The 16,059-nt window shown below is 40.9% G+C and overlaps 1 protein-coding gene across 4 annotated transcripts in view; it reads right to left on the bottom strand.

Moving 5' to 3' along the window:
• Positions 1-16,059, bottom strand: part of LOC130163805 (synapsin-3-like) — a 115,583-nt gene that overhangs the window by 19,984 nt on the left and 79,540 nt on the right. For 3 of the 4 annotated variants that reach the window (XM_056368198.1, XM_056368197.1, XM_056368196.1), the window contains exons 7-8: positions 3,254-3,430; positions 1,960-2,022 (exon numbers count right to left, since the gene is read on the bottom strand). In XM_056368198.1, coding sequence (XP_056224173.1) covers positions 1,960-2,022; positions 3,254-3,430 — 240 coding nt within the window. The remainder of the gene's footprint in view (positions 1-1,959; positions 2,023-3,253; positions 3,431-16,059) is intronic. The other variant, XM_056368199.1, reaches the window with a different exon arrangement.

The following is a 16,059-nucleotide window of genomic DNA, read 5'->3' as shown; positions in this document are numbered from 1 at the left end:
TGAAGCTAATGGTTAGCCTTGGGCTAAATTTCAGCAGTTAGCAGCCTATTCAATATATATATCAAACACAGACAATAGATAAGATCACGGAGCGTGGCTTAAGACTGGGTCAATTAAAAGAATATCAAATGAAACCTCCGACATACTGAACACAACAGGCGAGTGTTAAGTTTTACTGGTAATGTAGTCGCCACAACTGAGACTTGTAGTGCAGATTTAGGTGATCTGTGAGTTTCATTTTAATGGTTTCGTCCTCGGTGTGAAAAGGTCTGAGAAACACTGACCTAGATGTATCATTATTCATGGTATGTCATATTACATTAAATCTGTGTGTGTACTCTGATGTTGTTAACAGACTTGACTGAAGCATTGAGGCTAAGACCTGAGCCTTGCCTGTTTATAACACAGTAAACATGCAGAAGCTGAAACAACAAAATCAACTGAATGGAGGGAAGTGACTCACAGTTCCCATCATGGCTCCAGAGGTAGAACCTGATAGCTAGCAGCAGGTCAAGCACTGTGCTGCAAGCATATAACCCACCCAGAGTAGCAAACAATTCAGTCTGAGAAGGTGAAACACTGGCAAAGAGATGAAGAAGTGCTCCTGGTGGAAAAACTCATGTCACACTGGTCAGTGTCCAGACTTAGTGACGTACAGAGAAAGACGTCATGAGGAAAGTGGGTGGAGAGCTTTCTGCTGCTGTTATGTCAGTTTGTCACATGAAAGTGACAGCAGTGGCTCAACATTAATCTAGTAATGATCTAAAGTGCAACATGTAGCACCTTTAAGCTATGGTTGATGTATTATTACAGGCCACATATATAGTTGGTGTTTTGTTGAGTAAATGTGTTATTATTAAGCTAGAAATGCTAAATCATTGTCAGTGTTACAGGTTTGTGTCAAAAGCAAACAGAACAGCGATGACCTAAATCCCACATGTTTCTGTCTGTTCTCAGAGCGCTGTGAGGTCTGAGGGGTTAAATGAGGTCCTGCCTGGTTCCCATAGAGCCTTATGGGAAATTCTATAGCATGTCTGGCTCCTGAACAGGAAACCAAGCCCATCCAGACAGACGAGGGCCAAAGACATATAGGAAGTGCCTACCGCTGCGAGGAATCCAAACGACTGGCGGGCGAAAGAGACTGAAAGAGACACGTGTTCGGGAGAATGAGGGCGTCAGCTTTCTCTTAGCTGTGTTGATTGTGTAACCGTGTCTTCAAATAAATAAATAACAAAATCCATTTTAAATTGAAAGTCCACGCTGTTCAGTATTTATTCAACAGAGATGACAGACATCAGTCTATAGTTATTTCCCTGCAGCGATCATGTTAGCTTGTCTGAGGTTGTCAGACTTTTGCATAAAAGAACATCAAAAATAAAACCGCCAGTGGACTGTACTCAGACCTTATCAGTGGTGTGTGTCTGTCTGTGTTTCTGCTGTTCTGCCTTTGTAACAATCAGACATCTGCTCAGTGAGAGTAAACATAGGAACATGCTCCTCACTCGCCCGATTATAACTTTGATTTGGCCATCATGACTGATTTTAAAGATCACGGAGAGACAGCACGGGTCTGTACAAAATAACACAGGTGGGCGTTTAGGTTTGTGATCTCCTGCCTCCTGTCTGAACCTCAGACCAGTCAAAGCTGTCTGGTTTAATGTCACATGTTTGATTTGCATCACTGGACTGGAGTGTGATCCTGTAATCTGAGCATGTAAAGGTGGAAATCTGAACTTGTGAGCTGTTGTATGTGTGACGCAGATCCTTTTCACTATCAGTTAGACGCCTTCTGGAGTGTTCCTGGCTTAAGATAAAGAGGAAAACTAACTGAAATATGTTCAGTTTAAAATGTGTCCTTACCCCAAATCCAGGCAGTTTCAAGGCGAGGGGTTAGGCATCAAGGTCAGGACTAAAGTTCTGGGATTTGGGACTACTTTCTGTATAGTTTAATTTACTCACCTTTCCCATACCAGAGTGGGCGTGTCCCATCTTGACCACCACAGGGTAGGAAGGAGTTGTTACCTGCAGACAAAGACAACAGCAGATAATTAGCTGGTATTATAACCCAAGTCTTCCTCTGCCTATTTGCTTTTTTGGCATTTAAATAGCAAGTGCAAAAGCACGAAAACATTCCTGGGCCACCAATGAGGTCAAAGGTTAAATATACAGTATATTTACATTAGCTGATTATTAGCCACTTTGGGTAAGCGGGAACAAGCTGGTGACACAACCACCCTATTCAAGTGATATGGCAGACTATCAAACGACAAACGACACTAGTGAGAGCGGAGTAAGCGAAGTGTTGGATGCTGCAAAGTCAGGTGATAATATTTTTATACATTTTAACATAAAAAATATTCTTTACAGCTGCTTTAAATAAAACGCTGATGTTAATGTGCAGCAGAAAAAATAAAGAAAAAGGAGGGATGTGCTGCCTTAAGGCCAAGGAGGCTCCGGGATTATTGGTGTCAACACTTTGGAAAAGGATGTCATACTAAGTAAGGACATTCAGATCTGTACTGTTCTAAATATACAGTAAGACAGACATGTGGTAAACGCCACATTGAGACGCAACCAAAAGTGGAAAACTATTTCCTTTGCAACTGATTTGGATTTGTACATGAAGCGTCCAGAACCGTATAAATGCTCTGGCTCTCATGCCACACCGCTGAACTTACAGCTGCCCAGCTCAGGAGGAGTGAGCTGGAGTCAGAAGAATGTCGAGATTATTACACAAAAGAGCGAGGTTCTGGGAAGCCGGGTGGAAGACCACAGCTCAAGGGGATGGGTTTGACCGGCCGCAAACATGTTATTTCTTATCGTTTGTAGAACTGTAATGGATGAAACATCAGCAGATGACATCAAACTTCCCTGCGGTTTTAAACGCCCCCTGATAAATCTACTGATATGATTGTAAATGGGATGTAATCTAAAGAGGGACTTTTCCAGTTTATGAGGCACTTTCACCACCCTTCTGTGAAATCGGTCTTAGGCAGCAAGGCCAGGATACATAAGGGGCCCTTAAATCAAGTTTACTGCTATTATGACAAAGAATAATCAGTACTGCCACATCCAAAGTTTGCATGGAAGTCAGAATTCACAATGCTTCCATTCATATCGCATTTTTCAAAAAGGTGTGTAGATGTAAGGATCCAAAAATTCCCCAGGTGAAACACACACTTAAATAAATACAGAAACAGAAGATGTTCAGGCCACAGGCACAAGGCCAGATCATGTATGTAAGAGTTCAGACCTGTAAGAAGGAAGGGAACGCCTCGACAGCTGCTCTCACTTCATCCAAACCCTCCCTGACACCGACGGGGCTGCACATCCTAACGTTGCTGTCAGCCTTAGACAGACACGGAGCGGCTGCAGGGTGTGAACGCTCCTCCTGTTGACAGGTTGTAACAGTACAGGCCCGGCCGACACGCTGCCAAGATAAAGTGTTCTCTAATTGTCTCCGTTATCACCTCTCAAGTGCCAGAATACAGAGGGGAGGTGAGGCGGTATCAAGACTTTACAATTCATTTTCAAGTATCAATCATTCAGCAGAGAAAGGAAAATGCAAATGGGAACAATATGGATATAAGAATTTGAAACTTACAACACATAAGACAATGAGTGTCTTAATGGTCGATGGCTTAAATGGTCAACGGGCTGTTCAACACATTTCAACTATGATTCAAATCATACAACTCCAAACCAAGCTATTGTCAAGAAATTGATAATCAGAGATGAAACATGGTTCCAAGAGCGACATATTTTCTCTAGTTTTCAGTCTGTACTTTGGCATCTTGGATTGAAATGCAAGAAATGACAACAAGTTTAAAACTACACTCCATAACATTTTCATTAAATCAGTCCCCGTTCTTGATCTTATTTGTGATCAGCATTTTTCAATTTATTCACATTTTTTAATTACATCTGTCTGTTGTTATCTGACAGGATTCAAATTCCTTGAACAAGCACAAAGAACTGAAAGCTTAAGGATCACAACTTTAAAGTGCTGACTTAAAGTTTCATGGGTGTTTGACGCAGCTGGACTAAAAAACCAGGACCCCAAATCTCCAGGGACCCACAAAGCTGCAGGTGTACTCGGCATCAGTGAAAAGACATCGCAGAGCATCAGAATCCAAATGCTGCTGTATGTGGGTCACAGACTTCAGAAACGAATCAACTGTGAATGGTCTGAAACTACAAATCAAATAGGATGATGACTACTAAATGTCTGATATTTTTTCAGACTATGTTCATTGTTCTTTTGCTATTGAAGTTTTGGCAGAAGTTCACCCTGCTCCGACCTTGTATCATTTCCACTTTCGGGATTCTGCATCATCACATCCTGCCAATCATATCCCTGCCTATCTATTGCGCAATTTAATCTTATAATTAACAGCAGTTAAGTTTTAATGCTTTACAACTAAATGAGATCATAGTCTATGTCACATAATGTTTCGGTTGGATATGAAGTTGGTCACAAGTCCAACAGTTCCGCAGGAGTTACATGTTTGCGTCACATGATGATTGATAGGATGCCTGAGGTTTAGCGAGTAACTGAGGAAAGCCCAGATGTAAGACAGTGTGGATGTGTGTCTGTCTCCTGGAGAGAGTGTTTTGGGTGGAAGGGGCCGTAGCCACCCACTCTGTCTGGACATGTTCCTTCCAGCCATTCCCATCAACACGGCAATGACGGCAGATGCTAAACATGTCGGGGAGAGCTGACCACATCCTCTGCCCTGATGAAACCTGAGCGTCAGACGGAGACGTGCGCTCACTGTTGTTTTCTGATTGATTCACACACCACAAAACTGCACTGTCACCTGAAATGATGTTACAAAGAGAAAAGAAGCCTTAGACTGCGTCAGTTCAGAAGCATTTATTGTATTCTCCATGTGGTAAATATAAACCATATACAATCACTGATATTTTGACACCTGCTAAATTATCCACAGAGGTCTCCTCCTCTACATAGGGTTAAGGTTAGGGTTGTTCCTGTACGAACAAACGCGCTAACTTGCTAGCTGTCAGTTAGCAAGCTGGTTAGCTTAGTTGCCATGGATATGATACCCATAAGTTCAGTTTTTTCAGAAGATGTTTTTGCACCATCAACTCCTAAAAACTCTCTGAAAACCATTCACCTGTTGTGGAGTAGTTACTCTGACAGAGGAGGGTTAACTTATTTAACCCTCCTCTGTCAGAATAAGCAACAAGCATTTGAGGATCCGACTGATTGTAGCATGCTTGACTTTGCTGAACTAAATGATTCCCTTTTTTTCCCCCTTTTTTTAACAGAAAATTTGTTTTATGTGATGGTGTTCAATCATTATAATTGACCTGTATTTTGTAACTTTTGCTTTGGTTTTAGTATATTTTTCTATATTCTATATATTTTATATTTTTTATATATTTCTATAGGGTATTTTGTAACTTTGTGTAACATTTAACACTTTGAATATGTGATGATGATATTATTATTTCTCTTTACTTTGTGTATTTCTCGTCTCTCTGAGCCTACAGCCATAAAACAGAGGATAGTTCAAAAATATTGTGTGTCACTGGTGTGAACTGTGGCTGGAACCTTTCCCTCAGACACGAAGGAGGCTGTTTTATGGAAAGAGTCTTTATTTTACAGTAATTGATATTCTTTACGAGATTGTTTAACAAAACAAGATTGTGTTCTTAAAAAAAGCCTTGGTGGCCATTAGTGTGCTCTCAGATGTGGAACTTTTGGTTTAAAACTTCAGCTCTCTGTTTCACTGCAGCTGCATGAGTGCCACTCAGCCTCTTGTTCCCAGCAGAAATCTGTAAAAGGCATACAGTGTGGTAAAGACGTTAAGAAGTCACATGTTAAAAAAGCTAATTATATGGTGGGTGATTTTCGCCTGTCTAGGTTTTATTTCGTAACACAGGCTCGCTTCATTTACAGCAAATGTGCCAGACGACCAGACCTGGCACATGATGGAAATACTTCAGGGAAGCCCTTCCAACCCCACATACGTCCCCTCCCTCTGGCTGTAAACACAAAGCTTGTTGTAAGTGAGTAATGTAGGGTTGTCACTCAGATCGGTGTCTGAGGTGAATCACGCTTCCCAAACTTCAAAACACCAACATGTGAAATTCCAGTCACAGAAACCGACTGGAAGTTTCCAGATCCCACTGTGCACATTTAAAATAAGAGGGGACCATGAGACCAGGACTGTGTCCACTGGTGACATGTTTATAGGTCCCAACATGGTGAAGTCCTTCAGATGCACAAATAAAACACAATCATTCACAATATGTATCTACTATAAACAGCTTAATTAAATAACTGTTTGAAAATTACCTGTGACCCCAGACCCAGTAGGGCACTCACCTGTGCTAGCTGTATATTCCTTCAAACATAATGATACCAACTGAAACCCACTCATGATCCAGCTTTGTGGGCTACTATACAGCTGTCACTTTTTCAAAAAATCAAGATGGAAACAAATTCAAAATGACCCGCGATTCGTTTGAATTAATTCGAATATACATACTCATTTCATCTTTCGGTAAAAAAACTGATTGTGACCAGTGACCTTCATCAGATGCAACAACACCGACTAAACCAACTTGCACTGCAGTGAATTAGTACAGCCAGTAAGTGACTTACATGCAGTCACAACAGTAGGAAAAACCATGAAACCTGTGTGTGCACTTATAAAATAGAGAACAGGACTGACCTTTGATCAACAGCACGTCAGTCCTTCAGGATTATGACAATTTTGTGCTATACAGGGCAACATAAATGGTATTATTACCCACTGAATTTATATAGTACAATAAAGTAATGTAAAACTCCACTTAAGCATCAAACACAAAGCCAAGCAAATATGGGTCACACACTACATCCATTGAAAAGCTAACAGAGTGTAGAGAGTGGTGCAGTGCTTCAGAGGGAGTTGAACCTCTCTTTGGGGGCACATGCATTATCCACCAAAACACATGGTGCATCCATCCTGCATTTATGATCTCTTAATTTTTATTATGGCCGCTCAAATCTGCCACATCAAGGAGGAGACATGGGGCGTGATGGTTTGGGCAGACGACGAGAGCAGGGGACCCCGACTCAGAATCCTTTTCAAGAGTCCGACCACAGTGGGAGCAAAGACAGCCTGCCCACATCAAACCCTGCCTGTGGAGTAGATGAGCCTCAAGAGACCAATAACATTCATCATGCAAGTCCCCGCTAAGTTACTGACTGGATTCATACACCTGACAGGAACGGGTTCAGTGCTCTTTGAAAGTGTCACATGTAAAGGTTTGAGTCGTATCAAGTGAAGGCAGGAGTTTAACCCTTCACTTTACATAAAGATTTTATACTGTAACGACGGGTACAACAGCTCAGGATAAAGCAGACGAGCTTTTTTAACACATTAACATGCGGAGGAGGAGTGTTTGAACGCAGCGCAGTAAATGCTGGAGAAACACAGGTTTGTATTTGTGTTTATATCTCCATGGTTATACAAGCACCAAGGGATACGTGCAGGCTATCAAATAGTTTACTGCATCCTATTAAGCTTATCATACACATGCACATGTACAATAGTTCAACACTCAAATCACTAGTGTCTAGTGTCTGTGCACTATCTTTGAAGCCACAGCCAGAAGCCAATTAGCTTGCCATGTCCAAAAGACCTCACAGCTGTCATGTTACAGAAAATATGGTCACAATCTCCCGATTCTGAGTTACAGCACTGAATAAGTGTTTTTGCAGAACATTACGGTGTCACTTTGAAGTTGAACTTTGACCATTGGATATAAAATGTCTCCACTTAATAATTTTCTCCTGTTAGACATTTGTGTTAAATTGTTGTCACAGCGTATGAATTTGTGAGTTATGGCCAAAAACGTGTTTGGGAGGTCACAGCGACCTTTGACCTTCGACCACCAAAATCTAATCAGTTCATCCTTGAGTCCAAAGTGAATGTTTGTGCGAAATTTGAAGGACGAGAACAGGACGGACGACCTGAAAACATAATGCCTCTCTGACCCCGACTCACTAATGGTGTCCGTACAACAAGTAGAGTCTCATTGTTACCATGAGCAGGTTGTAAAATCACGAAATGTTTTAGCAGCATTTTGGTTTTGGGTTCATAATAAACAAACCAGACACAGTACAGTGTAATGAATAAAAAGCTTTATAGGCTTTAGAAGCTAAGTTAACTCTCACTTTATATTTCGCGAACAGACACAAGAGTGGTGTCAACCTTGTCATCTCACTAGCAACAAGAAAACAAAAAGCATATTCTACAAAATGTCAAACTTCCTCTTTGATCAGAGATAAACAGCCGATCACTGAGAAAAGATCAAATTTCACCTAGCATCTCCTACCCTCCTCATACTGTATTTATCTTTTACTGCTCAGATCAATATAAGTCTCTCTGCCGTACATCACAGCCTTGATATGGTCCCGTTTGTAGTATTTTTTCCCAATGAATTTTAAATTGTTGTTGTTTAAAGACTAAACTGGGTTTCAAGTGACCAAGACCTGACAAGACTAAAATCCCCTGTAAACCCTCAAAAGAAATTTTACAGGCTCTGAGAGTGACGTGAGCATGACACATGCAGTCGTTCCTGGATACTCCACCATAACAGATATTTATGAGTTGTCATGGTAACCTCAGGGGCTCACATCCGCCCAGAACTGCAGATAAACAGTAGATACCCATTGTGTTAAAGTGTGTACTGTAAAAGCTGTATAATTGGGCACTGTAATTATTGTTGTGGAATTTCAGCTCATCTGGCTTCCATCAGGCTCCGTCCTGGTGTGTTTCCATGAGGGAGACAGCTGTGTGGAAAACACAACTTATTCCAGAGGATGGAAATTTCCAGGGCAGAAGCTTCCTGACATCACTGAGGTGCTGATGGACAAGTGACAGAGATGGACGGAGGCACCTTGTACAGCATCTTCTACAGAAGACTTCAGCTTTACTCAACCCACACAGAAGCTGTTAATGATTTCAGCTGATGGAACAGCCCTTTGTATAATATAATATTCTTGCATTTAATAATCTTTTTGCTGCCTTCTGTTGCTAATGAACACAGTGATACCATCTATAGAAAGTTTTATTCCTTTCATTTTATCCAAGACGCCAATATCAGCCAATAACAGCAGCACTGAGCATGGAAGTGACTCAGGTTTAAATCAAGTAAAGAATGTGCTTTTGATTACAGTGAGTTGAGTCATTGTTAAATAAGGAGCTGCAAATAACAAAAGGTTAATGTTTGTCTCATTCTGAAGGTTTCAGACTGCAGACTGTTAAAATATCTACTTATTAAATCAAAACCAAATCAAGTAACAGCAGCGTAAGCAGCCAAAATCTTGAATATCAGGTCAGTGTTTGATGATGCGGCCAAAAATGGTTCCCCTGCGCTCGTCTTCCATGTGATTTAATTAAAATTTGATAGTGTTGGGATGGAAATGTCGGTCTGTCTGTTGGTTGGTCAGTCAGTCGGTCCAGGCTGAAATATCTATTACAATATAACTATTGAATGGATCGCCGTAAAAAGAAATTACTGCAGACATTCATGATCCCCAGAGTATGAATCTCAATGGTTGGCAGATCAATGTTTTAACACATCCAGTGAAGTACACTCAACAAAAGTATAAATGCACTATCAAGACACTTTTGTTTTTGCTCCCATTTTTCATGAGTTGAAAGTTGAATCTTTCAGCAGACAAAAGGCGTCTTTCTCTCAAATGTGTTTAAATCCGTGTTAATGAGCATTTCTCCTTTGCCAAGATCATCCATCCACCTCACAGGTGTGACATGTCAAGGTGCTGATTACACAGCATGATTACTGCACAGGTTTGCCCTGGGGCAACAGATGTGCATTTTTTTTTGGGGGGGGGGGGGGGGGGATCATTTTGTGGATCTAAAATGAGTTCGAACCTGGCTGCCGTGGCCACCATTTGCCTCATGCAGTGCGACACATCTGCAGATTCAGATCACCCCAAACATGTTCAATGGGTGACATGTCGGGTGAGTATGCATGAGGCCATGCAAGAACTGGGATGTTTTAAGCTTCCAGGGATTGTGTGCATCACGCTGCAACATGAGGCGAGGGCAGCAGATGAACGGCACAACAATGGGCCTCTGGATCTCGTCACGGTACATCTGAGTGTGTGTGTGTGTGTCAATCATCTCCACCAGCATTATTAACATGTCGGACAAAACTGTTGTGGTCTTCACATGGTGTCTCTGTAGCTGCCTCAGCTCAGATACATTTTACCATCTGTAGCGCATGGTGTAGCTGTGGCAGCTACAGTATGTGCTTCGCAGCAACCCCTTAAAGCACAGCTACAAATCCCCCCTTTACGCCGTCTTCAAGAATATTCAGACAAAGTGCTGTCAGGGGAGAGCTGCTTGTAATATCTCAGTGATCTCACAGGTGGTTAATATTACAGACGGTTAACCAATACGATTTAATAACAGAACACAGCTACGACTTGAGTCCAGTCCACCCATTTTAAATAAACACAGATTTGTTTGAAAGTCGGTGTTAAGTACATGTCCAGACTGCACTAAAGAGGAGCTATTTCGGTCCAGCTTCTCTGCGGTCGTGCTGTAATAGGGACAGGCCTTATTAGCGCTAATCAATTCACTAACCTACATTCCTGCTTCAGAAGGAAAAGGACAGACGGGCCTCGGGCGAGCCAGTCCTGCAAAAACCATCAACGCTGTGCCACATTCCTCTCAGTCTAAAAGGAAAAATGATGTTTCTTTCACATTTTCCAGAGTCTCCTGCAGTATTAGTTCTCGGAAAAGGCTGAGCAGGAGTGAGGTGGCTGTGTGCACTGTCCCATGGAATCATTCAGTCAGTTTCAGCTTGGTGATGCTGGAGAAAACAATCATGGATCCAAACATGTGTGAGCGACGCTGACACAAACAGGCAGACAGCTGACTTCTGAGCTCAAATTGATTTATTATAACACACACACACACACACACACACACACACACACACACACACACACACACACACAGGGAGGTCAGAGGTCAGCGTCACACACTGCTGGCTGTTCTCACCCTCCATGAAAACCGCTCAGCTGCCGTACAATAATTCAGTCGCCTTTCTTTAATCACGTGGTTTCCAAGAAAATGTCCACACAGTGTCTTTCCTTGAATAATTCCTTCCTGCATCATGTCCCGCCCCAATATCCTGTTTCCACAGAAATACATTAAATAAAGCAAGCTGGAAACTCTAAAGGTGCAGCATCCTTAGGATGCAAAGCAGATGTGAGTCTGGATTTGACAGAGCAGCGCTTTACACTGGGCTTCACTCTGTGGTTTGCCAGTTTCATGCAACATTGTCAAGGAAATTACAGCTCGCCAAGACGTCAATTAAAGTTCTTAACAAGTTTTCAAAAGCAGCAAGAGGCAGAGTGAGAAGTTAAACTGTTCAAATGTTCTGACAGGAAACTCATGTGTTTAACTTCATCTGAACAGAGGTTTTCAAACTGAGGGACCAGGTACTTTTAAACCTTTAGCACTCTGCAATTTGCTTAGAAAATCAGCCACAGCTTTGCGAGTCATAACTCACACAAACAGCACACATATTTGTCCATAAATGTGCTTAGAAATGATAGAAAAAAGATGCTTCTTATAACTCAGAACTTGCCTAACTCAGAAGTTTTCTTCAGTGTCAAAGTCATCCACTGATAATCATCTGTACATCTTCAGGTACATTGCAAACAGGAACTGCTAATAGCTAATTCACCATACTTTTAAAATGCTAACAAACGTCTTAATACTTCCAAAGCATTACACTAACTGTAGTTCCAAAACTCAGAGCATGATCATCCTCCAAGTAAAACACAAAGAACAATAACAGGAGTGACAGATTCCATTAATATCAACTCTTTCATGTTACATAATGAATATTTTCTTACAATAGAGAGAAAGAAAGTGCAACAGGTGCAAACACATAAATCGCTGGATTACTAAATTTAAAAATATATGAAGAGATGTTTCCTGCACTCTGTTGCTGATAAGGTGCGGTAAATGAAGGGATACACGAGGCAAGAGGAGTCAGCATCTTTTCTGACAGCAGAGGAAGGAAGGGCGGCCTTCAGCAGAGTGCATAACAGGGCTCAGCCCAAATGTCAGCACCGCCACTGTTTTCAATTAAGAGCCAGAACATAGGGAGGAGAGAGGAGGAACATCAAGGAGGAAGATGTTTTGGAACAGCTGGATGTGGCAAACCTAGTCTGTATTTATACCGGCTGTGCAAGCAGCAGGGATGGGAGGTATACTCTGTAATACACTGCTGCAATATTACAGCAATGACCAAATTACACTTAGTTACAACAAATAACTTGAAAGCAAACAGGCTGTGCAATCCTGTAAATGTTTTTTAATAACAGGAAATGTTTAGTGATTTATAATCCCCATCTGGAGTTGCATCAAAATACACATGGTGCTGATTGGCTGGGTTTTGGAGAGTAATACTTCTTTGGACCTTGTGCAAGGATGAGTTGACTGAGTTAGGTACATTCAGGTATATTATGTTACAAGTACAGCCTGTTGGTGAAATGCTATTGAAGTTTGCAGGATTGTTGCTATTATTGTTGTAGACAGTTGCCCCAGTGCTGTATTGGATTAAATTTGTAGCGATTTGTGAAATGTGTTGAAATTGTTGTTTCGTAAAAAATCTAGTTGACGATCCATTTTGCTAGAAATGATCAGACAGTGAAAGAATGGTGTTTTTTTTTTTTGTTTTTTTTTTTTAACTTCTGTGCCTCATGATTTACTTGTTATGGGTCATCATGTTATGGCCTCAGGCCTGACTATGAACCGCATTTTGCTGAAATTCGTCAAGCTGCGAGATTTTACCAACTAGCTAGCGGCTGCTGAACTTTGCTTTACCAGACTCAACCTTTTTACTAGTGACCCCCTATTTCAGTCCTGCGTCGACTGTGACCCATCGTCACATGTAACATGATTCAATGTCTATGAATGAAAGATTAATTTAATTCTTATATAATGTTTAATTTGAATACACAATTTTGTCTTTGAAACCTGAAAAATAAACTAAACAGTGAGTAAGAGCAAAGATGAAAAAGTACAAAAGATACATTTAATTTGTGTAGTACAATTTTGTTTTTTCTTGTTTCATAGCCCAGAAATAATCTCGTAACCTCTTAGATTTGTCATATGACCCCTCTCTGGGCCCCGACCCTCAGGTTAGGAACCAATACTTTAGGGAAATGTGGGTATGTTATAACCACTGTATCATACCATACAGAGAGGGGGTTTCCTCAAAAGAAAACAGCTCTTATATAATTTCTGGGGCATTTGCATGAGTTTAATAGTTACTTCTTTCTAAATGATATTCAGGTTCACGTCCAGGAGAAACAAAAGAACAAACACAACAGAGGGTCGATGACGGGAAGAGATCCCCTTAACAAAGACGCTGTTATTGTAAGCTATCTAAACCCCATTATGAATTTCTTAACAGCTAGAAAAATAATTGCGTAATGTGACTATGTTTCCATACTGTGCATAAATGTTTGTGTAGAGTCTCATGTCTGGTTAATGGGGGATTCCAGCCATAAAAATGAATGTGGGATGACTTGCCTCCTGCTGTGGTTTTTACAGCAAATCATGGTCAGCTATGGTCAACAAGACCCACCTTCTGGTCTCAGCCAGGAGAAGGTTCATCACTACCCACACGAAGACTGATCCATCCAAACAACTGAGTTTTAAAGGGAGTTCTCCCAACAACAGTTGCTCAAAACAAATTTTGGTGGAGTGCGTGGGATCTCTCCGCAGAGACAATCTAGCAAATGCAGACACATGACATCAACAAAAAAGGTTTTACTGATCTAAAACTGTGGCTCCCAAAGTAAGAGTCAAGGACCCCTAAAAGATCCCCAGACAAGGGTCACAAGATAATAAAAAGGACAAGAGAGAAAAATATTACTCATGCAAAACTTTTGCATGAGTAATATTAATGAAAAATAATGAACTTTGACCTTTTCAGGCCTTTACAATAAAAACCTTCAAATGAAATTATCTGGGAAGGAAAACTCACTCTTTGGTTAAACAGCTTGTAACTCACATCTATGCTGTGATGAAGGACAAGTGGACATTACTTCATTTAAAGGGGCTGTCTCAAGCTGTAAACACAGCACTGAAACACCAGTTTTATGCTAACAACGTAGCTGGAAATGAGAATGATGAGAACTGTAAGAACTGAACCAAACCATTAAAGTGGCAGGTGGTAAAACCAAAACAATGTGCTGAAAAATGATAAAACACTATAGAACTGAGGGTAAACTGCAGTGGTGGGTGATAATTGTCTGTGGATTTGTTATAACAAGTGACACCTTTCATATTCCACATAGTTATTTGACCCATTGTTAATATAAAAAACACTGAGTAGTGCAGCTTTAAAATATCAACATCCATTCTATGCTAGACCCAAAGTTGAAAACAATGCAGTGCAACAACCGGCTGAGTATAGTGACAATCATAACCTATCTTAAGGAGCTTGAATATTAACTTTGCTTGTATCATGCTGTAATCAGCAGAACTCAGGGCATTCTTTTGGTTTTCCTTTCTTTTTCTTTTGTTTAATCATAAACAGTTGTCTCTGTGGCATTTTTCACTCCCCGCAGAAGGGTTCATTCTTGAAATAATAGCTCCTTTATGCAAAGGTCAGATGAGTCATTCTGAAAGAAGTAACCAATTGCCTAAGTTTCCAAACATCATGGGTTGACAAAGTTCTAAAATGGTTTTGAGATGAAATCTTTGGACAATAGGACAAAAAAAAAAAAATAAATAAATAAACCAGAGGGGTGTCCTGAGAGTGTGATGTCATTTCTAAATTTAAACCTGAGTCCCTCCACCCTCCCTGTGTGTGACGTCAGCATCCTGTGGACCCACTGTTAACACCCTTGACCTTTGACCTGCTGATGACTCACTCCACCATCTTCCCTTAATTCACCTTCTCTTTCCCTCTCCCACACGCACCTTCCCTCCGCTGCTCAGCCACTACTGGGTGTGTTTGAAACTTTTGTACTTATTTTAAACTGTATTTATAAATTTTCTTGGCTATTTGGACATAGTCGAACATGCTAACACAGCATGGAGCAACATTAGCATCGCTCCACCTGATGAATGCAAGTCCAATATTCACTCTCCTTTTAGCTTTGTTTTGCTCTTCCCCAAAACATTGAAGTAAATAGGCTCTATAGCTGCTAAATTTCCCACTACGTTCACAAGCTCTTTGCTAACGTTGCCTATCAGACATTTGGTGTCTGGCAGTTAGTGTCAAGTGGGTTAGTCAGAGTTTCTTTTCGGTTAAAACAGCTGCTGAAAAAGAGGTTGATGAGAACATGAAAGTGAACCAAACATTCACCTTAATTACACATTTTGTGTAAGTCACTTTTTATACATAAAAAAACAGATTTTTCTTTTCAAAATGGTGAATTTTTACCTATAAAATCAAACTGTTTGCTTTGACAGCACTTATCAGTAAGTCAAGAGCACAAACCTTTCCACACTGTCAAAACACAATTTTGTTTTTAATCTTTATGTTTACTTACATAAAAATGTCACATATTGTTCCTGCCTAGTTTGGCCTTTTTGTGGGAGAAAAGTATTATATGACCAAACCAAGCTGCCATTTTTTTTTTTACTGAGCTCAGCATCAGTCCCGGTTTAGGCATTCTCTCAACCTTAAGGAATTCCTCAAAGCTATTTCCATGCTGTCATATGCCCATGTTTATGGTTAGGCCTGGTGTCTCTTTGTCTCATGCAGTAATACAACATAGTCATTTTGTGGGGTTTCCTGACCGCACACACACCAAATATGTACAGTAGAGTACAGCAGGGGACCCTGCGTCTGAGCAGCAAGCGCTGTGGTTGCATTTGGCCCGCCTGAGTAGGAAGTTACTGACCATTCATCATATTTTATTGCAGGGGGAGCCCCATTGTGAGCAGGACCATGGGTCAGAGCCATGTTTGTGTTTCCTTCACTGATGTCTTAATGCCGCATCAGATGATAGACATGCTGGAGTTGGAAACT

Source organism: Seriola aureovittata, chromosome 22 (assembly GCF_021018895.1).
Source record: "Seriola aureovittata isolate HTS-2021-v1 ecotype China chromosome 22, ASM2101889v1, whole genome shotgun sequence".
In the NCBI taxonomy this organism is placed as follows: domain Eukaryota; kingdom Metazoa; phylum Chordata; class Actinopteri; order Carangiformes; family Carangidae; genus Seriola; species Seriola aureovittata.
The sequence above is the reverse complement of the archived record's forward strand: the minus strand, read 5'-3'. Positions and strand labels throughout refer to the sequence as shown.